Below are 22,855 nucleotides of genomic sequence, written 5' to 3' on the forward strand. Positions count from 1 at the left end.
AAAAAATGAATTGTCCAAAGCAACAAAACCAGTTGCAGCAGAGAAGGTCATTACCTCTAAGTTCTCCTATTAAAGAAGCAAAAGGCAGATTTTTTTCAGTCGTGCGCCATATGTGCATTCAGTTCTCCACAGAGACCACACAGCTCGCACCACCACCTCCACTGAATAGCATTTTGTTGATTTTCCACTCTGTGTGTGTGTTTTTGTATTGCAGGTGGGCTGCGGTCCACTATCTGATCAGGATGAACTGCATCTGAGCGTGCTGGAGAAACATGTAAGCTTGCTCCTGCGAAAAAAAAACAGCCTGGCAGCAGCTACGGTGCTCTTTAGTTAATCGACACTCTTTGGCACGGTGTTTTACCAAAGAAAAAAAAACAGCATGCATGCGTGTGCTCTGCTGTGTTAGGAAATTAGGAAACACTGGTTGTCAAACAAGCATTAACAACTATCTGTTCAAGCCTTGATGTTATTTTCTATTCCTTAACTATAGTCTGTGGTATTGACACACGCAACAATTTTACATTTGTATTGTTTTACGGATCCAATAATAGTGTATAATGTTAAATCGATGATGCTTATATAGAGGTTATAATTGATCTTTTTACGTCCGCGTGGTGTCGCAGGCCTCGGTGGCATGTGTGCGGGTCCAAGCTGTTCAGACATCCTACCAGAGGCCTCCTCTCAGCCCTTCTCCACTACAGTCCCACAATGCACTGCTGCCCCTCAATGTCTCAGAACAGGACTACTGCGAGCTTGACCGCAACATCCTGCAGCTCTGTGGTACGCACACAGCACACACACACTTTACAGACATTATTTCACTCTTCTCTTAGAAAACAACAAACTCATGCACACATGCATATACGTATATGAGAGGTGGGATATAATAATGGAGCTGTGGGAATTCAGATGGATGAAAACACAAAGCATTGTTTTAAATCTCATGCTTAATGCTATTTCTTCACACATATGCATTAAGCATGAGATTGTTCCCTGATAACTGTTAAAAAATGTGGGTTGCATTTAGTGTCTTTAGTGGGGTTGCAACCTCAGTTTTCACTTCTTTTCCTTCTGTCTTCATCTGCAGTACAGGCAGCCCTCCATCCCATGTCTTGTCTTCATTATTAGTCCCTCTGTTAGCTGGTTCCTGCTCACCCTTCCCCGACCTCGCTGTCTCAGTGTATCTCTCCCTGGATTGCTTTCTGTCCACTTGCGTACATGCTCTGCATTCCCACTCTTCCTTAACGCCACTCCGACCTTGCTCTACGCTGGTTTTTCCTCCTGTCATCCTCTGACTCTCTCTCTGTCTCCCTCTCTCTTTTAGGTGAGCTCTATGACCTTGATGCAGCCTCGCTCCAGCTTAAAGTCATCAATTATGTAAGTGGTTGAGATCACTCGTGCACTTTCACACACACACAACCTGCACACACACACACTGTGTGTTAAATATGTACAGTACATTCAAGACATAAAATCCTTCCCGGTGATTTCTATCTCTCTTCCTGTCATTATTTTTACTACAAGCTTATTGTCACACAATTACTCCATTAGCCTCCCCTTAATGTGCGCACCCTTCTTATATGATACACTCTCTGAAGCCAGGGGAGCAGAGTGAGAGGTGTAGAGATTGATTGCAGGGAAGGAGGAGCTGTGCAGAGAGCCATGAGAGAGAGCAGAGTTATCAAGCTTCAGCCAGTCGGTAAATTGTAGTCAGCGGGACTCTGGCTACAATTCAAATGTATGGAAATATTCACAGAAGAAGAAGATAAGAGAGAATAAAGCAAGAGAAAGTAGAGAAATTTGAAGGTTATGCTGCATCAAATGGACAGAGCTTCAGTCCATCCAAGGAAGCTTGATGGATCAAGGGACGCGATTCTTTTCTTCAGAGTTTAGTAAAAGAAAATGTTAACACAGTCTTTTGTCCTCACATGAAAAGAAAAATAAAAGCATCAGCAATTTCTAATCGCGAGCACTGCTGCAACTCATAATCTCATAATAGTCGGAATAATTGCGGCCCTAACATACTTGGAGTTTCAGGTATTCCGAGTATTTTTAATTTAGTTAAAGGAACCAAGTGAACGCGCTGCTTTCCTTCGACAACCGTTTTTCCTCATTTTCTATTATGTTTCTAAAATGAGAACATGCACTAGCAGGCGGACGCTATCAGATGAACTCATTTACCATTAGCTGCTGTTACCGGCGTTACAGCAGAAGTTATAGATGCTGTCTTTGAGGACACGGATAGCAAAGGTTGCCCCGAAAACCGGCGTAAAGCGAGGTGGATATTTCTCTCTGTAAACGCTTAAGTCAAACCTACCTGACCTTCTGTGCAACCTGTGCTACCCTGGGACCAGCTCAGCGGTGCTGAACAACGGCAGCGCGGCCTGCATCCCTTTATGCCCCTGAACCTGCATTGGATTTTTGTTTTTCCTTCATCCATCCGTCTCACAGATGAGAGCGAGGGAGCGAAACAGAGGCTGCGGTGGTGCAAAATAGACTGCAGATCTTTTAAAGATGCATGTTAAATCCGACATGATTTGTTTTTGTCTATTTGTTTATTTTTACAGTTGTAAAAATAATGGGGTGAGGGCACAGGGGAGAGGAGAGGGAAGGGGAGCATGGGATTGTTGCTTCTGAAGAATCGTGGGTTTTTTCGGGTGGGAAGAGCTCGGGGCAGCTCTTATGGTATTAACAGCATTTTTGAAAAAGGGGTTGGAGGGGCTTATTATTATATGAGGGTGCAGCAGCGTGCTTTGTGTGCGTGCACATATGTGTGTGTGAGAGACTGGGGGGCAAATGTGTTGGCAGTGGCTGCCGTTTTTTCCTGTTCTGCTTGTTCTCCATCCAGCTCGGTGGATTACGGAGAAGAATGCTGTGTGAGGAAGCGCTGCTGCATACGTGTGTGTGTGTGTGTGTGCGTGTGTGTGTGTGTGTGTGTGTGTGTGTGTGTGTGTGTGTGTGTGTGTGTGTGTGTGTGTGCGTGTATATGTTTGTGTCAGCGTGCGTGCAATGGGCGTGTACAGCTCAGAGTGTATTTTCAGTCTATGAATGTGAATGAAATGTTTTCATCACAGACAGCAGCGGGAAATTGGTTGCAACTCTGCAGGTCTTACAGAGCAACAGCTTCAGGGAGCTTGAGCACACACACACACTTTAATTTACACACACGCAGACACCAAATGTGATTTTCTTCTGTTTATCCATCTCACAGCTAACTGCGGGGCTTACGCTGAAAATGTACTTGAATAAATCCCGTCTGTTTAGCGTAATAAAAACCTAATTTCATTCCAGATTTTAATCTACTGCAAAAATTAGTTTGAATTCTCACCACACCCCTGGAGCAGTCATTTTTCCCCGTCCGCCGATTTCTTATCTTATCTCCACGCCTAGGCTACTCTCCAAAGAATAGTAAATTGAAGGTTTTAAAACAATCTGAGCGAGTCCGATAAAGAGAGATTTCTGTGATTATACGTCAGGGCTGATGTCGTGTTTGTGTTCTTCCGCAGTTGCAGCAGCAGACTCGGTCGCAGTGCTGTTGTTTGCTACTGGTCTCTGAGGATAACCACCAGCTATTTTGCCAGGTATACACACAAACGCGCACACACAGACACGTCTTTATCGCTGTCGTACACATTTGTTTTCATAATCTGTCTTTGAAATACCACACAAAAAACAACATGGACACACATACTGTTCTCTTCATCCCCACCGCCACAGACACACACACACACACACACCATGACTCATTTATCAAAGAGCAATTTGAACATTAACATTTGACGAACTCCCGACCTTTGACATCTCTGATCTTTTAGGTAGTCAGAGACAAAGTCCTGGAAGAGGAGATCAGCTTCCCGGTGAGGCAAAATATCAATGCAATAATTTACTTATTGTTTATTGATTTTCATCTACATTTCATGTTTGTTTCCAATGTTCCCAGTAAAACAGTTTTTTTACCGGTTTGATCGCATTTCCATTAAGTCTTATTTTTCCCTTTTACTCATGAATGACCTTCATTTCCTTTGGGGAGCGAGGTTATGTTTTAATAGCTTTTGCGTGTGTCTAACTCTGTAAACACAATAGCTCAAAATGCTTTGAATGAATTCTAAAAAATTTGTACATACACCCACCAAGGTCTTCAAGGTCAATTTAATTATTAACACTCAAAAACTGACAAAAAACCGTATAACTTAGAAACTATGATTCTTGCAAGTATGCTGTGAATTTCAAATATGTCATATTTGACCTCTGACCTCTTTCAATCCAATTATATTCAGTTTTATCACGACAACAGTTGCTTAAAGACCCTACAATGATACAAAATGCCTCTTCGAGATCAATGACTTGATCTGAAGGTCAAAGTGATATTAATGCTACACACAGCTGTTTAAAGCTGACACTATTGTTTGCAATGTCAGCATACAGGCACATAGGGAGTGATATACGGTGAAATGAACGCTATATCCACATAAATAAAAGATCACGAAGAATAATATCTGAACAAAAAAATATGCCAAGTATATTCAAATGGGTTTCAACAGGGCAAATAACAAAAGCCTGCACTTTGCAGTTGTTTTTACTGCGCCACAAACTTCTTAAAGTTTAAAAGTAACAAAGAAAACAAAGTGAATTTATACAAAACGCAGTCGTTTTTTCTTAAATTATTGAAGGTGAGCTGCCTCGGCTGAGGTTTGCGCTCTCTGGGTGCTTCTTGTTCGTTATGTGGTCTGTTAAGCTGAGGTGTGGATTTCAGGGATGTCTTCTCCTATTTTTAATAAGCAGAATTATGATGCAAGTGTTGCAACCCTGCGTGTAGTTTCTTTTTCTTTTTTTTTCGAGTGTCATGATAGAATAAGCCTCCCACATGTAATCACTTATAATCCTCAGCAGGAGTTATAATTAAGAAATTTGGTGAGGGCCAGTAATGACATCCTTTGGGTGGCTTGCACTCTCCTGTCTCTGGCTGCAGTGCTTGTGTAGCATATTTAACAGGCTTTCCATTATCGTGTGAATAGACTGCGTGCCCCAGCCTAAATGATGTGTGAAATCTCGATAATAGCCGGTGACGAGAGATATCAAGACACAAGAAAAAAACCTTAAGTGGCTGTATGTGCTGTTTAGCAGTGGTAATAAGCTTCACTGATATTAAACAAGCTTTTTTATATCTATTTTACCCTCATTATACTGGTTTTATTTACTTTCCTTGTGCTCATCTTGTCTTTATTATCTCCTTGTTTTTCTTACTTCTGTGCAGCTGATGTTTGGACGTTTTGGTCAGGTTGTCGAGAAGAAGAAGTCAATTACTCTTCAAGACATCAGTGCTGTAAGAGATCTGTCTATTTGTGCATCTATCTATCTGTCTGCATCACTGTAACTAATCTGTTTGTCTTTTCTGCCTGCTACCATGGCAGGAGGAGCGCAGGCAACTGTCCAGTATGTTGGGCTGTGAGATCTCCTCCATGCTCTGTGTGCCTGTGGTCAGCAGGGCTACAGGTCAGGTGGTGGCACTAGCGTGCGCTTTCAACAAGGAGGGCGGGAAAAGGTACGTCCACGCTTTGAGTTGTTTCTTTTTGGTTTGTTTTTCAGTTTAATGCTGAGAAGACCACACGGCACTCGCTGAAATCGCGTTTTGAACCTCGCAGCTGTTCAGAAATCACTCCAGCGTTGATGGCTTAATGCTGAAAAAACTTTTTTGAAATTACTCGGCTGTCAGTCCAAAAGTGATTTGGCTTTTCCTAATGCCACAACTGCTGACTCATGGTAGATGCAAAGATTTATCTGACAGCAGCTTACAGTAATGTCGGGATGGGGCCTGATTAGTTGCGCCTTACAGCTCAGATTTGTTGAGGTTATAGTAGCAGAGACTGCACTGCTGTTTCCACTAAGATCTGCAGCTTACCAGCAGGTTGTGCTTTGTGTTGGCCATGAACAGATGCAGGGGAAGGACTGAGATGCAAAAGCAGCCCTGGAGTTTAACCTAGAGTAGCCCAGAAATACTTGTGCAGGGCTGACATTCATACGGAGTGTCTGTTTAAAGACACGTGTCAGAAATGTGAGTGTAATGACAGGTTCCAAAAGTGTGTGCAAAAAGACAGAATAATGGAAAGGTAAGGATAGGCTAGGAGAAATGATATTACTCAGACCAGTGATAGGCACGGCAACGTGTGACACATGCACATGCTGCTACAGCTTTACAATTAAAGGCTATCTTTTTAAATATATAATACTCTCATGCATCAGTATAACACAAAGAGGCTATTTCATGTTTTCCAGCACAGGGTGCTATTGAGCAAATACAGTCATGGTTAAAAGAAAGTATACTCTCTTAAGGCTTTAAATATCAGAGCAAAGCATCATCTGGTCCTTAGAGGGTGTAAAAATGAGGTAAATGCAACTCCAACACATCACATACATCATATATCATCACCAAAAACTAAGTACACCCTTACAGCTTCCATAAGAAGCAAGAGGATAAGAGGACAGGTATGTACTTCATTGACAAATCAGTCCATCATTGTACAGTGTGAAAGATCATTCACAAGTGGAAAACATTTGAGACAGCTGACAATCACCCCAGGATCGGACGTCCCAGCAAATTACACCAAAGTCACCCCCTGTTATAACAAAGTGGTACATCCCAGACTCTACAGGCCTCAGTTAGCATGTTAAAAGTTCAGTTAAATTTAGAAAAAGACTGAACAAGTCTTTGGGAGGGTAGCCAGAAGAAAATCTTTTCTCTCTTAACCCTCTCAGGCTCAAATTAAACCTTTTGTTGCTAATGCACAACCAAGTCCTGCAGTGGTACTTCTGAGTAAAAAAAACTCCTAAAATATGTATGTGGGGTGATCAGGTTGTTAGTTTTTAACTGTTGCAAATCGGCAACGCCTGCCTTGAGAGGGTTAATAGCACGTGGCAGCACAGCTGAGGTTTGCCAAGTTACACAAGACTTCTGGACTAATGTCCTTCAGACAGATGAGACCAAAGTGAAGATTATTGACCATATTATACTATATATCCCACTGTCATCAAGGGGGTGGTGATTTGTGCTTGTTTTGCAGCCACAGGACCTGGGCAGCTTGCAGTCTTTTAGTCGACCATGAACTCCTCTGTGTTCCAAACTTTTTTAGAGTCAAACGTGAATTCATCTGTCTGACAGATAACGCTTCAAACTCGATCATGCGACAGGAAAATGATCCTTCGTACAGAATGACTAGAAAAGAAAAGAATCAAGGTGTCGCAATCGTCCAGTCAAAATCCAGACCTGACTGATGTGCTGTGGTAGGAAATTCAGAGAGCTATGCGTAAACAAATCAAACCAAATCAGCTAAAGCAATATTTTAAAGAAGAGTGGGTCAGAATTCCTCCACAATGATGTGAGGAAATGATGAATTAATACAGAACATGTATCTTTAAGTTATTGCACCTAAAGGTGGCAAGGAATCAGCTTGTAGGGTGTATTTTTTCACACATTGCTACTGCATTTTGGTGCAGTGTAATATCTTATGTGCTGTAGTTCCATTTACCTCATTTTAAGACCTGCTAAGGACCAGCTGATTTTTATTATCTCCTGATATGTAAAACCTTTCTTTTTACCTTTTTAACTGTGGAGCAAAACAATTCACAGATCATCTGCAGTTTGTCTCGTCTGTCCATCTCTTATAGATGTGTTATAGCAAATCTTCTTACCTATTTGAATAACAATCTCCAAAATATTCGCTGATATATTGTATTTCTCAAAACATATGAATAAATGAATAAAATAAACATCCCTCCCATCCATTGGCTACAAAACTAGGCTGCTTAAATTGTTTTATTCCTTTTCAAGTTACCTATTAAAGTTTCTTAGTCATTTTCCAGCCAAGCACCAGATTTGTGCACAGGCTATATGGATTCACAAATCACACGGAGCTGCACAGATGCCTGATACTGATGCGTGAAATCAGGATATTTTAGGTTAGCTCAAGCAGAAACTGTTGGTGATGCCGAGTGTCTGTGCAGAGAGCATACAAGGGAAACAATGCTGGTTATTAACAGTCTGCCATCTGAGTCTGAGCTGAACTGATCTTCAGGTATTTACTGATGATTTGCAAGAAAACCCTGTATATGTTTTTGTTAGAAGTCAAGGCCTCACCTGTCCCTCATTCTGCATGGCTGTTTGTCATCACTCTTGCGAATCCCTACTCGGCAGTGCTTCTTGCTTAAAAGTCTTGCAAAAGTATGCAGCTGTCATTTATTGGGCAAGAAGACCCGCTAACTCGTCAGGTTGTTAATATGACTCCATCAACAACAGCATCATTTTTTTAATGCACACCCATCTTTCACTGCAAGGGCTGATGCTTACAAAACGTACCATTATAACCCAGAGTGACACAGTTTTACACGGATAATTTAAGTCTGGGTCCCGCTCCGTGTCACTGGCAGATGTGGAAAGTCCGTCATTTGACAGAGTGACCGCCCCCAAACATGTACCACAGCACTTTTTGAGCTTGTGTGAAATCCTCTAGTGTGTGTGTGTGTGTGTGTGTGTGTGTGTGTGTGTGTGTGTGTATCCAGATGGCTGCGATGAGGATGACAGTGTGAGGATCTAGCGTCAGGTCATGAGACTAAAAGCAGTGGGAGGCTTTGCTGCCTGGTGTGGCGCTATGTTTTGGCATGCGTGTGTGTGTGTGTGTGTGTGTGTGTGTTGCCCAGAGCAATGCTGCTATCTCCTGAATGCAGAAGTCTGCAAACTTGCACTCCAGCTGTTTGTCTCTGTGTTTGTCTAAGAAACTGGGAAAGTTGTTTTGTGTATTGTATGGTTTCCACACACGTGCAGACACTCTCATGCAGTCTGGTGTTTGTACTCCCTCCCTCCCTCCCTCTCTCTCTCTCTCTCTCTCTCTCCGTCAAGATTGTGAGAGATGAGAAGGGATCATGTCCTATAATTTCTCCCTCTGCCAGTGGCACAAATGATAGAGCTTGCATCTCATTACCATAGTAACAGCAGCAGGATTATGGTCTCAGCTGCGCATATAATGTGATGAATATCCTGTTCTGTGAGCACAATCATCCAGATTTTAGAAGAGCCGTATATCTCGAAGGTGCATCGCCTCATTATAGATATTGTGTGATCATATTCACGGTTTGCCGACGCTTGTCTCTCCTTTATGTGTCCTCTTCACCCGTGACACCGGTGTATAACAACATATTGTGACACAGCAGGAAAAAGAAGCAGCTTGAGAATGAGCAGAAGCACATTGTTAGAAGGAGACAATAGAGTCACTGTTTTTTTAATTCACACTCAGATATATTGTTCTTTTGACAAATAGGCTGAGCGATGGTTTGTTTCTAAGTGATGGCAGGATTTTTAACTGCTCCAGTCCAGTGTCACAGAAGACATGCACCTTCTGGTCTTTGGAGGTGGACTCCCACAGGCTGCTGATCATTTTCTATCACAGCTTCAAATAACTGGCGTCTACCACCGAAAATTATTCTCCACTCTCTTTATTCTGACTCCTCTGAATCTCTGAATGTCACTCGTAAAGATTTGTAGGACACTTGTTGAAGTTAAAGTGAGCCTGACAGGCTTTTTTTCAGGCTCCAACCTCTTTTGCTTAGATTCCTCTGAGGCCTCCAAGCGGAGGGCAAGAACGCCTTGAAGCAATATACAAGATACCCTGATATCTGCACAATAATGTGCCGCTGCCCTCTGTAGGCAAACACAGACAACTACAAGCATGAATGTGGTCAATGGTGTTGCTGTCAGTTTTGCCTTCACTTGTTGCCTGCACAGAGTTGTAAGTCTTTGTCATAGTTAGCCAAGAGTAGAGACTGTTGTCTTTTCCACCTTCCTGTGTGTGAAGGTAATTATTGAGGTTTCTTATTTACTATAGGCTTTTTTGCATGATTTTAGTTTTGGAGCGTGTTCATGTTTTTATGACAAAACAGATTATTTAAATGGTTCTGATATACAGTATTGTACAAAAGTCTTCATTTAGTTTTTATATGTTAGTAGGAATATGGAAAATAGAAAATGGAAATGGGAAAAAAACAGCTCTTTGGCAATTTGATGCCTGTCAAAATGTGTTATCTTTGTTTTTTCTGGCAGGCTGCTATTAACAAAGTACCTAAAGATACCATTTGAAATTGGTTCATTGCTAAGTTGTCTGTTGCATGTAGACAGTACACAGGTTAATCTCTTGGATTAGGTATGCTTGAATGATTCATAGGTCATTGTGTAGTGACTAAAGCAGAAAACATTCCTCCTAAAATGTTCAGGTACAAAGACTGGACTAAAAATAAGTGAAAAAGCAACCGATGTCCTAAGAAAAACTGAAAGACCTTCAGAAAACCCAGAGAACTACTTATCAAGGGCATTTTAAAAAGTTATTAGAAAGTCTGGATCCTGGGGAGCAAATTATGAAGAAATAAAAGGTGGCTCAAGACTTTTGCACACTGCTCTATTTACATAAACCTTAAATATCTGCAGTTGGATAGTTTAATTACAAAATTGCATTTGTAAGCCATTTCATAAATGGGGAATGTTTCATAGCCTATAATGATGTCTGTGTCTAACCAGCAGTGCAAAATCCAGATTTGTTATTATAAATGAAATAAGTAGCAGCCTGTTAGTTATAGCCAGGCTTTTAACCTTTGACCCCTGTGTGTGTTCCCTATTGCAGACACACCGAGGTAGATGAACATGCCATCCAGCACTGTTTCTGCTACACTTCAACAGTCCTCACTTCAACTTTGGCCTTTCAGAAAGAGCAGAAGCTCAAAGTGGAGTGCCAGGTACTGCACATGCACACGGACACACACAAAAACACACACCCATCCGGTCATATTCTCACATATGCCGTATGCATAAATATACATGAAGTTGCCCTTTGAAGAGCTATTTGTGTTCGCTGTTTCTCTTTATAGGCGCTCTTGCAAGTGGCCAAAAATCTCTTTACACACTTGGGTAAGTCTTCTCTCCTCCGTCTGTCCATCCATGTGTCTGTCTGTGTGAAGCAAGACCAGTGTGGTGCAATTTGCATTAATTGAAGTGATCACCTTGTGAAACAAATGGTGCACATAATTGAATGAGATATTAGCGACCCTTAAGGTGATCATTGTCATAAAATCAAAAGGGCATTGAAAATTATGGGTCCACCTTTCTTTCCTATAATTTCCATCTATCTATGGAGGTATTTCCATTCTTATCGAGCTGTAAGCACTGATGGCATCATGATTGCAGGTACAAAAATTGATCTGTTGGTAGAGCAAATTGCCTCTCACTGTACTGAAGCGTTGATTACAAAAGCTCTTATCAGCTTGTGCGGCGGATCCACGGGTACTCGTACTGTAATCTCTGTTTTTGTCTATCTGGGTTTTGCTGTGTCCTCTTATAATTTCCTCTGTTTTCCATTTAATTCCCTCTCTCATCCTTCTTTTTTTTCTCTCGTTCTCCCCCCGTCCTCTCTGTCTCTCTGATTCTTTCAGATGATGTGTCAGTGCTGTTACAGGAAATTATAGTGGAGGCCAGGAACCTCAGTGATGCAGAGATGTAAGCCCTCTGATTCATCTTCAAAGGGATTTATCAGTGTGCGTGTATGAGAGAGAGAAAGAGTGTGCGCATGTGTGTCTGTGCATAGTGTGAATGTCTTTATCTCCATTTGCAAAGGCTATCTAGGCAATTTGTTCTTAACCGACTAGCGTCATTTAATAAGTTACAAAATGACCTGAGATGAAACAAGATAAAACTCTCAGCTGTGCTCCGTTCTGTCTCTTACCCCTCGAAATCTGACGTTCACTGTTTCTGCAGCTGTTCGGTGTTCCTGCTAGATCGTGTGAGCCATGAGCTGGTGGCAAAGGTGTTTGATGGTGGTGTGGTCAGTGAGGAGGAGGTACGGCAAACAAGCATTTAATTTAACACACATATAAACACTTAGCATGACTGTGCTGACAGTGCACAGCTGCACTGTGGCCTAATGGTCCAAGATTTATGGAGACTTTTTTGGCTGTCTTGAATTTGGCAACAGGGAGTAACAGGACATTATAACAGGGAGAATTATCAAAGTACACTGAACAAATATCTACATACTGGAATAATAATGATAATAATAAACTTTACTGCATCACAGGAAAAATGTTAAACAGAGTTAAAAATCTAAAAAGAAAAAAAAGCCAAATAACAACAAGTCAAATAATAAGAAATACATGAATACTAAAACCAACATTGTGACAGTCATAAAAACTTAACTTAAAAAATGCTTTAAAAGACTCAAAAGGTTCTGATGTCATTCCGATCACAATTGGAGCTCTGATGGATAAGGCCCGCTAACCTTTCTTTACAAGAGACCTCAGGATAACCAGCAGAATCTCATTCACTGATATCAGTTAGTGCCCAGGCACATAGATGTTAGTGAGTCCTTCATGTAATTCAAACCATTTAATGCTTTAAAGTAATTAGAATCAGTCTTTTGAATCATACGGTGGAGAGGCAGCATATATATTGAAAACAAAAGTGGGCCAAGCATAGAACCTTGAGGAACACCACAATAAAATGATAGCATTTAGCATCCCATCACTAAACACACACACTTAATGAAACCTGACAGACACATATTTGTTAATTAGACAAGATGAAATCAAATAAAACCGTTCTTATTGAGTTCAGTTCAAGAAGCTGAAATTCACCCCGTAGAGGATGGGAACCATTATTAAGAATTGATAAAGCCCTCCGTTGTATCTGTTTAGTGTACAGGGAGGCTAAACAGGGCTGTGACCCACCTATCAGACGACTGGACCATCTCGCTATCCAATTCAGTCAGTTTTTCTCTGCAACAGTCTGACCGAACCATGCCACCAAACAAAAAGATAAAACAGACTCAATAAAAGGACGATAAAACGAAGTTAAATTGTTCAGTCAATGTGGAAATGAGCAAGTTTCCTAAGGCAGTAAAGGCACTTGTGACCCTTTTTCCAGACCAATTTGTAATTCTCATCAAAATTCAGGTTTTCATTGATTATGGTTCCAAGATATTTATATGATTACACTTGCTGATTGTCTCCCTATCCTGTGAGCTGTTAAGTAAAGACAAAACTGTGTGTGTCTTCGCGTCTGAGCACAGAATGAGTTTCGCATCCCAGCCGATCAGGGCATTGCCGGCCACGTGGCGACAACTGGTCAGATTTTGAACATTAAGGACGCCTACTCTCATCCTCTTTTCTATCGTGGGGTGGATGACAGCACGGGCTTCAGGACTCGCAACATCCTCTGCTTCCCCATCAAAGATGAGAATAACGGTAACAATGCATGAACACACACATTTGGACTTTTCATTTCATACCAGTGAGTTCGACACAAAGGGATTTCCTGATGAAGTCATGCAAAATATACAACCTTGTGTACCAAAAAGTGGGAACTATGTGTAAAATGTTGATAAAAGCAGAATGTATTCGTTTGCAGAACATTTTTATGTAATTCAATTTGACAACAGTTCAAAGCCTGTTTGAAATTGGAGGTTAGCAGCACATTTCAAAACAGTTCAGGCAAGAGGATCAAAAGCCTTAAACATAGTGTGATGCTAAAAACAAGACACCTGGCAGAACAGCTCACATCTCATTAGGATAATTAGTAACAGGACTGTGTCTAACAAAAAACATCCCAAAGAGTCTTTTACAAGTAAATATGGGGAGGGTCTCAACACTCATGGAAGGGCAAATTGTTCAATACCAGAGAATTTGGGGAATTTGTCACATACAGTGATTAATATAATTAAAAGATGCAGGGAATTGAGACAAAGCTCTTTTTGCAGAGGACAAGACTTTAACCATTACTGAGTAGCTCTGGTCTGCTGGCCTCTGGCAACACTGCATTAAACATGTACGTGATTCTGTAGTGAATATTACTACACATGATCAGGACGGCTTCTGTAAACCAGCAAATGCAAACCATCAGAGCATCCAAGTTAAAACTCTATGATGCAAAGGAAAAAAAGTTAAGAGAGGCTGACGTGAAACCTCTCCTTTGGTATGAAAATATTTTTGGAAATCATGGACATGGATTTTATCAGTGAACAGTTCAAAAACCAGTACCTTTACTGGAAAAGGGGATGCAGTGGCGTACACTGTGTAGGCAACGTACACATCTATAAAGGAACTTTTAATTATGAAGGGTAAATATCAATATGAAGCAACATTTACTGCCATTTAGACATGTTTTTAGGGAAATCTTTGATTATTTCAGTATAAAAAAACAAAAAAAACATTTTGGACATTTTCCAAGAGCTACAATAAAAGAGAGCAGATGCTGAACTGGTCCCCGAGACCAGACCAGCATTATTTCACAAGAAACCCAACAAACAAGAAGAACTGTAATAGATGTCGTGCAAAAACAGAGAAGTATCTTCTCTGAGACTTATATAAAAGCTAAGCAACTTACACCAGATTTAAAAACATCATATTTAGTGCATTATTGCCCTCTTGTTTGTTTGTTTTTAAGTGGAGCTACATTCTCGGAATAGCACAAAGAGAGGTTACATCACGTCCTACATGTATAAAGTGCACTTTAGACCATCTTCTGTGTTCCAGACTTTCAGAAACCTCTTCTCCATTTTGATGCTGCTGCCTAATGGTTTCTGCTGTATCCACGGAGAAGCTTTGCATTCAGTGTCATTTGTCTCCATGTAAAAAAAGGAGCTGTCTGCGGATCATATTAACATTTTAATTTCAGAGCTTTTTATGTGCAATTAGGTTTGACTCCACCGTGAAATCAATTCAAGTTAGCAGACCTTTTTGACTCGACGTTGACTTTTGCCATTTGTGCCTCATTTTCTCGTCCTTGTCGCTCCTTCTTCCACTCTCCATTTTTCTTCATCAACTTTCACCCGCCTCCATCCATCCCTGCATCTCTCGCCCCTCTTCCTGCTTAATCATTTCCTCCCTAATTGTTCCACCTTCCTCTTCTCCTCGCCCCTTTCCTCTTTAAATCTTCCGTTTTCCAGAAGTCATCGGCGTCGCTGAGTTGGTGAATAAGATGAATGGGCCGTGGTTCAACCGCTTCGATGAGGATTTGGCGACAGCTTTCTCGATCTACTGTGGCATCAGCATTGCCCATGTGAGTCTCTTCTAACTCCCTTTAATCAAAGAGACTAAGTTGTTAAAAAGTAACACACATACATGAGCATGTGAGCAGAAATAATTTAATTCCAGTAACTATTATTTTATAACTTCTCACTTTCCAAACTTCCTCTTATTATCTCTGTGAGCAGCAGTGAATAAATCCAGACTGCTACACAATTCATCTTCATACACACTGACTCTCTCGGTCAATAAGTCAGCTTCATTTTTAAATAATGTAATCTCTGCAAGTTCCATGCATCCTTATAATGATGCAAATATAAGTGAGTTTAGTATTTACAGTATATCCATCATTAGGAGTCTCTCCCCAAAATAGTTGACGATGTCAGAAAGATTGATCCCGTCCTGGCGAGATGAGATCAGCTCAGCGGGAGTGAAATGCTCAGTCGAGGCAGAGGAGAGGAAAGTCTCAAGGGAAATTTAAGGAGATTCAGTCAGATGGAAGTGAGCGGCTTTTGTGGTGCAGTTCATTGGCATTTTATGATTGCTGCAAACTGAACTTATTAACATACTTCCAGCTGAACAGCTGTGCGCGGCTCACAGAGACGATTATGAAGACGATCACGTCTGTGATAATAGAGATGAACAAACAAGGAGAGATATATTTGTTATCGCCCACAAAATCTGTTGAAATATTGTCTTTTTCATCCTTCACCACCCTGATCTCAGATAAAAGAAAATGTCTTCCCGTTCTAATAAACAGAGTCACTTCATGTTGAGTAGCTCCTGCAGAGTGTGACCTCTGAATGACTGCTGGTACTTAATAGGTTATCAACAAACTATAAACATATTTGATAGAAAAGAAATAATTGCTTTCGAGGCCACTAATTAATGATTTAAAGCACAGCCAGATATATTATTCATCAGATCTCACCCAGTATCATGCTGTAGAGTACTCTCAAGGTTGTAAAAAGCTCCCTCGTGTACTAAAGGGTAAAGCGGGGGCCAGACGTAGGGCTGTGAAAAGCCCACGAAAATTAAAACATGCTTGTTAATCATGAATCACAGGTTTACCATTTGAATGTGAATGTAAAAGCAGTAACAAACATAATATGTGTGCAATCACAAACTGGTGAGACAACTGAAAATGGCTTCGATGTGCTTGGAAAAAGGCAGTGAAGAATATTCCGGGTAATCCGACAAAAGCCCAAACAAAATACGAAAGTCCAAGTGAGGAAAAACAAACGGGGAAAAACTGAAAAGTGCCAAAACTCAGAAAACAAACAGAGAGGCGCAAGAAGAGCAGACACGAAGGTTGGCAAACTGAAAGCTGAAGAGGATTAAGAGTTTCCTTCAAAGCAGCTAAACATGTTTTTCAGCCATAGAAGTTGGGCTACATCCACACGTACACGGTTTTAGGGTTTTTTTCACTGTCATTAAAGAAAAAAAATCCATACAACCACTGTTTTGTCCACATGAAAATGCAAAACGAGATCATGCCCAAGCAACAGGTTGCGATAAAATCCTGATCATATAGAAATGTTGGCCACTCAGAGGCCTACAAACAATAACACGGCGCACAGTCTGACATCAAAAATCGGGCGCATGTCTTAGAAGCAGGAGCAAAAGCTGAAAATCAAATATAATTTTCTGCAACATATGTTTATAGTGGCTCTTGTGCCTTAATGTTTGTTTCCTGTATGTCAGTTTTCAGAGATCAAAATGCTTTTTGTGTGTGAACGAAAGGCCAAAATAAAAATCTGGATAATTTATCTTTTTATCAATGACATCATACCTCTTGTTAACCATAACAATCACATAATTTAGGAAAACTGGTAACCTGATATTTTTTTTTTTGCTTCAGTGCATCCAAAGATGGTAAATGCCACTTATTTAGTGCATTTCTACTGTATCTGAGCACTCAAAGCATTTTTTACTACATGCCTCATCCACACACTTACTTTTTTCTATGCATAAATGATTTTATATCAGTGGATGCATTGGAGGAAACTCTGTAAAAGACCATAAAGACAGGGAGAATCGAACCACTAACCTGCTCTACCTTCTGTCCCATAGCCACCCACAAACATACTTTCAAAATAAAATAGAACTTCATCTCTCACTAGCATGTAGTCAGTGGTACTATGAAAAGCAAAATATGGTTCCAGCTGGAAGATCGATCATAAGTAGGAGATCCTGATAACATAATATTTTACTGAACTTTATTACTTTATATCACAAACATCTAATTTAATTTCTTTCTTTCTGTTTGTCTTGGCCGTTTATCCAGTTATCATGATAATATAATGAATTCATTCTTACTACTCGCTTCTGTCAGTCTTCTGTAGCTTGCCTCCACCAGTGTGTGAATGTGTGTGTGAATGGGTGGATGACTGAGTGTGTAAAGCGCTTTGGGGTCCTTAGGGGACTAGTAAAAGCTCTATACAAATACAAGCCATTTACCATTTTTACCATTTACTAAAAATGAATTAGCAACGTTTTAATGTGCCGTTTCTTCCTCCAGTCTCTGCTCTACAAGAGAGTCCACGAGGCTCAGTTCAGATCCCATCTGGCCAATGAAATGATGATGTACCATATGAAGGTAAAATCACATCTCTTCATCGCACAAACTCACTCTCGCACAGCGACGTGCAGCATTTACTGACAGCGTCCATGCTATTTACTCAGTATGATTCAGTATGAGTCTGTGGCAGGTTTCAGAGGAAGAGGTGACTAAGCTGCTGGTATCTGGCATCGACCCGGTGAACGAGATTGACCCGTGCTTCGCAGAGTTCACGTGCACGCCGCGCTCCCTTCCCGATGACACCACGCCGATGGTAAGAAGCAGAGAGAGAGAGTGTGTGTCTGAATGCCATCAGCACAAAGATTTAAAGAGAACAAAATCTGATGTAACTTCTCCTGTTGTGTGTCTGCAGTGCGTTCTCAGCATGTTTGAAGACATGGGTTTCATCAACACCTATAAGATCGACATGCACACGCTCGCCAGGTCTGACATCCATCAATTTATATGCTGTGTATAAGAGCCTGTGCTTTAAATCATTTTCCATCAGCTGTTTAAATAAAGAATATTTACTTTATTTATTAATGATTCTCTGGCTACATTGTTAAGTATTATTACGTTGTAAGCTTGTAGCAAAATCTTCAATCAGGTTTGTTTTTTTTAAAGCTGATGGAGAGATGGGTTGTGAATGAGAATTTCCGGGGCTACCACTGAGTTACATGTTGGGAAAAACAAGTCATGAGAGTGTTTTTAAACTGCTGCCTTGGTGCCAGGTTCTGTCTGATGGTGAAGAAAGGCTACAGAGACCCTCCCTACCACAACTGGATGCACGCTTTCTCCGTCTCACACTTCTGCTACCTGCTCTACAAAAACCTAGGGCTGTCCAACTACCTCGAGTGAGTACACAAGTCTCAAAAGACTTTATAATCACGTTTTATATCATTTGTATTTAAAATGATTCTCCTATGCCTGCTGTCTTCTAGGGATATTGAAATATTAGCGCTCTTTGTGTCCTGTATGTGCCATGATCTGGACCACCGTGGCACCAACAACTCTTTCCAAGTGGCCTCGGTGAGAGCACATACTTTGCTTTGGTTTTATTAGAAAGCAGTAGGAATGATACAAAAAAATAGGAAAATAAACAAAGCTCTAAGCAGGGCAGACAAAAAGTCCATTATGTTATTAATCTTCTATTCAGTCCAAAAGCTGATATAGGGAAAATAAACACAATAATAAGTAAACAAACCAGGGAAATGAACAAGTAATCCAAAAACACTAGGAGATACAGGGAAGCTCCGAGCAACTGCAATTAACAGAGGGAGGCAGAGACACACCTGATATAGAGAGGAGCGGTAGCAGGTACTAACACAGCTGAAGCCAACAAATATAATAAAATGGGGAAGTAAACACATCACAAGACACAGAAAACAGGAAGTGTGACACAACACAACACAATGGATGGAATAGAATGAGCCTGACACGGAGGGAAGATCGGCGGACGAGACGGAGGAACGTAGAAAGGTGAACGTGAAACGTGAACTAAAAGCAACGTCAACGGTAAAAATAAAAACTAATAAAAACTGAAAACTTGGCATCTTAATAAGGAATAAAACATGTGAATAAAAATGAATAAATCCTAAAAGGAAACCACAAACAGACGAGGCTTCTGAACTCTTAAACACGGTGAATTCAACTAAAGCAGCTATTTGATAAATAGAAAACGAAATACTAATTAGAGCAAGGAAAATAATCATACAAATGACAGCTAAATATATACAAACCCACAAGGAAGGTAACAAAAAATAGGTAGCAGTGTGGTACCATGAACTCTCTTAGTCTTTTCATTTCTTTTAGTCGTCTTCAAGAATAGTTCTTCAGGCTTCTTAAAGGACATTTAAAGCTCTTCTTTGGATGTTTCTGTCAAGATGATCCCACTCTGCTTCAATAATGTTGAGGTCTGGGCTCCGTGAAAACCAATCCATGACTGATAGATGATCCATTGAGATAAAGAGATGGATAGATGGATGAGCAAAAGGCCAGATGCATTGATGTGTCCTCTTTAGGAATCACCTTGGTGCCACAAAAATATAATTTTATGCCGGTGAAGCTGTGTTTGTCTTTGGCATTTTTCCTTTTTGGATATATGAGTTCAGTAATTTTAACTTATATCTATTATTATAGTATATACTGTGGTATCTTTCCACTTATTTGGCCTGTTTATTTGGGCTTCCTATCCTCTCAAATACAGAGCGTGTATTTAAGAGGATAGGAACAGTGACCTGGCCTGCCTTCCCAAACCGCCCGCTCCTGAGGATCCCCAGAGGATCCACTCTGCCCAGATACTAACCACTCAGATGAGACTGAGAGAGAAGGAACACAATAAGAGGAGATAAGAGACAGAAGAAGAGAAGATATTGCAGTAAATGATAGTGGTTACTGCATTAACAATATTGTATTAGTATGTATTGTTTACTGTAAATGAAAAAAGAAAAAAAACATATGAATAAATTAAAAAGCAAACGTTAGGGGGATGTTATTTGTGAATCATTTTCCCCGCCTGACAAAAGCCAGGAAGGAACGCACAAACTATTTCTTTTAACATGACAACAACAGTGAGAGTTATGATAATGTTGAAAATTTTGCTTTAAATGCTCGAGATGAAGCATCCCGGGTAATAGCGAGGGTTGCACGGTTTTATCAGGGTCTAATCACGAGGTGATTAGAAGCGTGTCGCCCTGCTACACTCTAATCAGGCACAAACCTAAATCAGACACACATTATAAGACAAAACTAATCCATCATTGATAAGCTTCTGTATATATATATATATATTTATTTATTTTTTTCAATTGAGAGCTGCCATCTCCTGTTAAAGAGAAAACACTGCTATATTTTATTGGAGGATGTTGATTTGAATCAATGTGCCGCGCATGCTAAAAGGATTGTGTTTCCAATGTGTGTCTGTTATGTTTCCAGCAATCTGTGCTGGCTGCTCTCTACAGCTCAGAGGGATCTGTGATGGAGGTAAAGTCTCTCAAAGTTTTCGCACTGACTGTGTAAATCTTTATTTCCTATGACAGAGACGATAAGATTGTGCGATTACTGGTATAGGCTTGCTCCTTCATAGTTAATGAATGCCATTATCTGAGAGCTGCTAATGTAGTGTTCTGCTAGGACATCTAGTGGCCAAAATCAATCTTGACATTTTTTTGCAGCAGCGATGAGGCAATGTGAGGAATTTAAATTGGTTTTTGCCTTTTGCATTGCAGCATTAGTCACTTTAGAGTCACCGTTTTCTAACACGTTTCGTCATTATGCTTTATTCGCCACGCCAGAGACATCACTTTGCCCAGGCCATCGCTATTCTGAACACTCATGGCTGCAACATCTTTGAGAAGTTCTCCAGGAAGGTGAATTATCAAACCCTCTCTCCATTCGTGCATTTCAACAACTTTCTTTTTTCTCTCTCTCTCAGTCTCTCGCTGATTTCATGTATTTCATTTGCTTCTATCACCGCCTTTGCAAGCTAACGATTATTTTTTATGTCTCTAGGACTACCAGCGCATGTTGGATTTAATGAGAGACATAATTCTGGCCACGGACCTTGCTCACCACCTTCGCATTTTCAAGGATCTGCAGAAGATGTCTGATGGTACATGTCACATGTTCAGTATGCACAGCCACGTCTCTGCAGTTGCTTTAGACTCACACCCGTGAACAGCTCCAGGAGGCTCGGTTCTGATTGTCGATTCACACTGAAAGCAAAGCAATATTTCTTTTTACTTCTCCTTAGATTAAAGTGGCCTGATTTCACAAGGGAGACGAAACATTATAGAACATTAGAAATTCACCGTTTCAGTACAATTATGCATCGCTGAGCCGAATGATCACTCATAGACAGACAGACAACCCATTTTCCTCTGCACTATGACTTGCTTCTTTTTCATGAACTGACTCATTTTGCAGAGATCTGAGTTCACGCTTGCAACATTCAGCTCTGACATTCTTAATAATCCTCCACTTTCATTGGACTATTTACCCTTTAGAAAAGACAGTTGCTTACACTCTTATGTAATGTAATTGGCTGTAACCTCCAGGCCAGTGGTTTGTTACGCTTGAATGCAACCAATTATAAGTTATCCTGAGTGGATGTCTCCTCCGTGGAAACAATTTCGAGCCGTTAAAGCAATCCAAGGACATTAAAAACCACTAAATGAGTTAGCAACTTTCTCACACTCTAGAATAGGTGACTTGTCAATCATGGAGTAGAATACTGAATGAATGTGTAGAGTGTTAATAGGCACTGGAAAATCATTTCTTCCTACCAAACACACAAAGTCTGCTTATCTAACATCCTGTTGTGACCTTCTTTTATTGTCACTTCTATCATTTTGCATATTGGAGACTAAAATGAACTTTATGCAATGAGTTTGAAGCACTTTTGCTTCGGAATTGTGTGATTTTCCTCTGAGACGAAAGGCGGCAACATTGCTTGAAATGCTGTTAACGCGGAGCGATGCGTTTTGTGTGTTTTTCAGATGGATACAATCCAAAAAGCCGTACCCACCACTCCCTGCTTCTGTGCCTGTTGATGACTTCGTGTGACCTGTCAGACCAAACCAAGGGCTGGAAAACCACACGCAAAATTGCTGTCAGTTTGTGTTCTGCACCAGTATATGAGAAACATTACCACATACTTACTAGATCTTGCCATTTGTAGCAAAAATGTTGTATTAATGTGTTTAATTCAGTTAAGACTATTAATATTTCAGTATTACTGCAGTACAAATTCCAAAAGCTTAGTGGAACTAATAGCTGTAATTATTTTGACCTAGTAAACTGCTCACTGTAGCAGTTTATTCTAAGTAAGAAGAAAATAGAAAAGGCTTTAGTGTGATCGGGTTCATGCTGCGTTTGCTGATTTGCAGGAGAAAGAAGTTTCTGTTTCATCTTTTAGCAACACGACTAAAGATTTCTAATTAACAGTGTTTGTACAGTGAAACTGACCCATTTCTAGGACATTGGAGATTATGAGATGCAAAGCTGTACAGCTGGAAACAACCTTTGAGCTGTATTCCATTATTTTCTATTCTGAGAAACCGCACTCCATTTTAGGATTATGTTTAATCTTGGCCTGCCCCCTTTCCACCACCAAACCCGTAAACCTTGCCCCAAATCCTCCACCCTCAATCTCCAAACACCTAAAGCAAATAAACTGTAAATCCTTGTTTTCAAAACCAATAGCACATTTCTGTGGAAGACTTTATTGGCTTTTACTGTGCTCAG

The 22,855-nt window shown here is 40.5% G+C and overlaps 1 protein-coding gene across 3 annotated transcripts in view; it reads left to right on the plus strand.

Annotated features, from left to right (window-relative positions):
- The window catches only part of pde2a (phosphodiesterase 2A), a 169,045-nt gene that overhangs the window by 140,323 nt on the left and 5,867 nt on the right, over positions 1-22,855 (plus strand). For all 3 annotated transcript variants that reach the window (XM_006799937.3, XM_006799938.3, XM_035911624.2), the window contains 22 exons: positions 215-274; positions 624-780; positions 1,325-1,377; positions 3,507-3,581; positions 3,816-3,857; positions 5,255-5,323; positions 5,412-5,542; positions 10,662-10,773; positions 10,906-10,945; positions 11,467-11,530; positions 11,789-11,870; positions 13,098-13,272; positions 14,973-15,085; positions 17,573-17,650; positions 17,763-17,885; positions 17,985-18,055; positions 18,343-18,465; positions 18,553-18,640; positions 20,546-20,593; positions 20,905-20,979; positions 21,122-21,221; positions 22,108-22,220. In XM_006799937.3, coding sequence (XP_006800000.2) covers positions 215-274; positions 624-780; positions 1,325-1,377; positions 3,507-3,581; positions 3,816-3,857; positions 5,255-5,323; positions 5,412-5,542; positions 10,662-10,773; positions 10,906-10,945; positions 11,467-11,530; positions 11,789-11,870; positions 13,098-13,272; positions 14,973-15,085; positions 17,573-17,650; positions 17,763-17,885; positions 17,985-18,055; positions 18,343-18,465; positions 18,553-18,640; positions 20,546-20,593; positions 20,905-20,979; positions 21,122-21,221; positions 22,108-22,220 — 1,992 coding nt within the window. The remainder of the gene's footprint in view (positions 1-214; positions 275-623; positions 781-1,324; positions 1,378-3,506; positions 3,582-3,815; positions 3,858-5,254; positions 5,324-5,411; positions 5,543-10,661; positions 10,774-10,905; positions 10,946-11,466; positions 11,531-11,788; positions 11,871-13,097; positions 13,273-14,972; positions 15,086-17,572; positions 17,651-17,762; positions 17,886-17,984; positions 18,056-18,342; positions 18,466-18,552; positions 18,641-20,545; positions 20,594-20,904; positions 20,980-21,121; positions 21,222-22,107; positions 22,221-22,855) is intronic.

Source organism: Neolamprologus brichardi, chromosome 14, assembly GCF_056152115.1.
Source record: "Neolamprologus brichardi isolate AB-2024 chromosome 14, ASM5615211v1, whole genome shotgun sequence".
NCBI lineage: Eukaryota > Metazoa > Chordata > Actinopteri > Cichliformes > Cichlidae > Neolamprologus > Neolamprologus brichardi.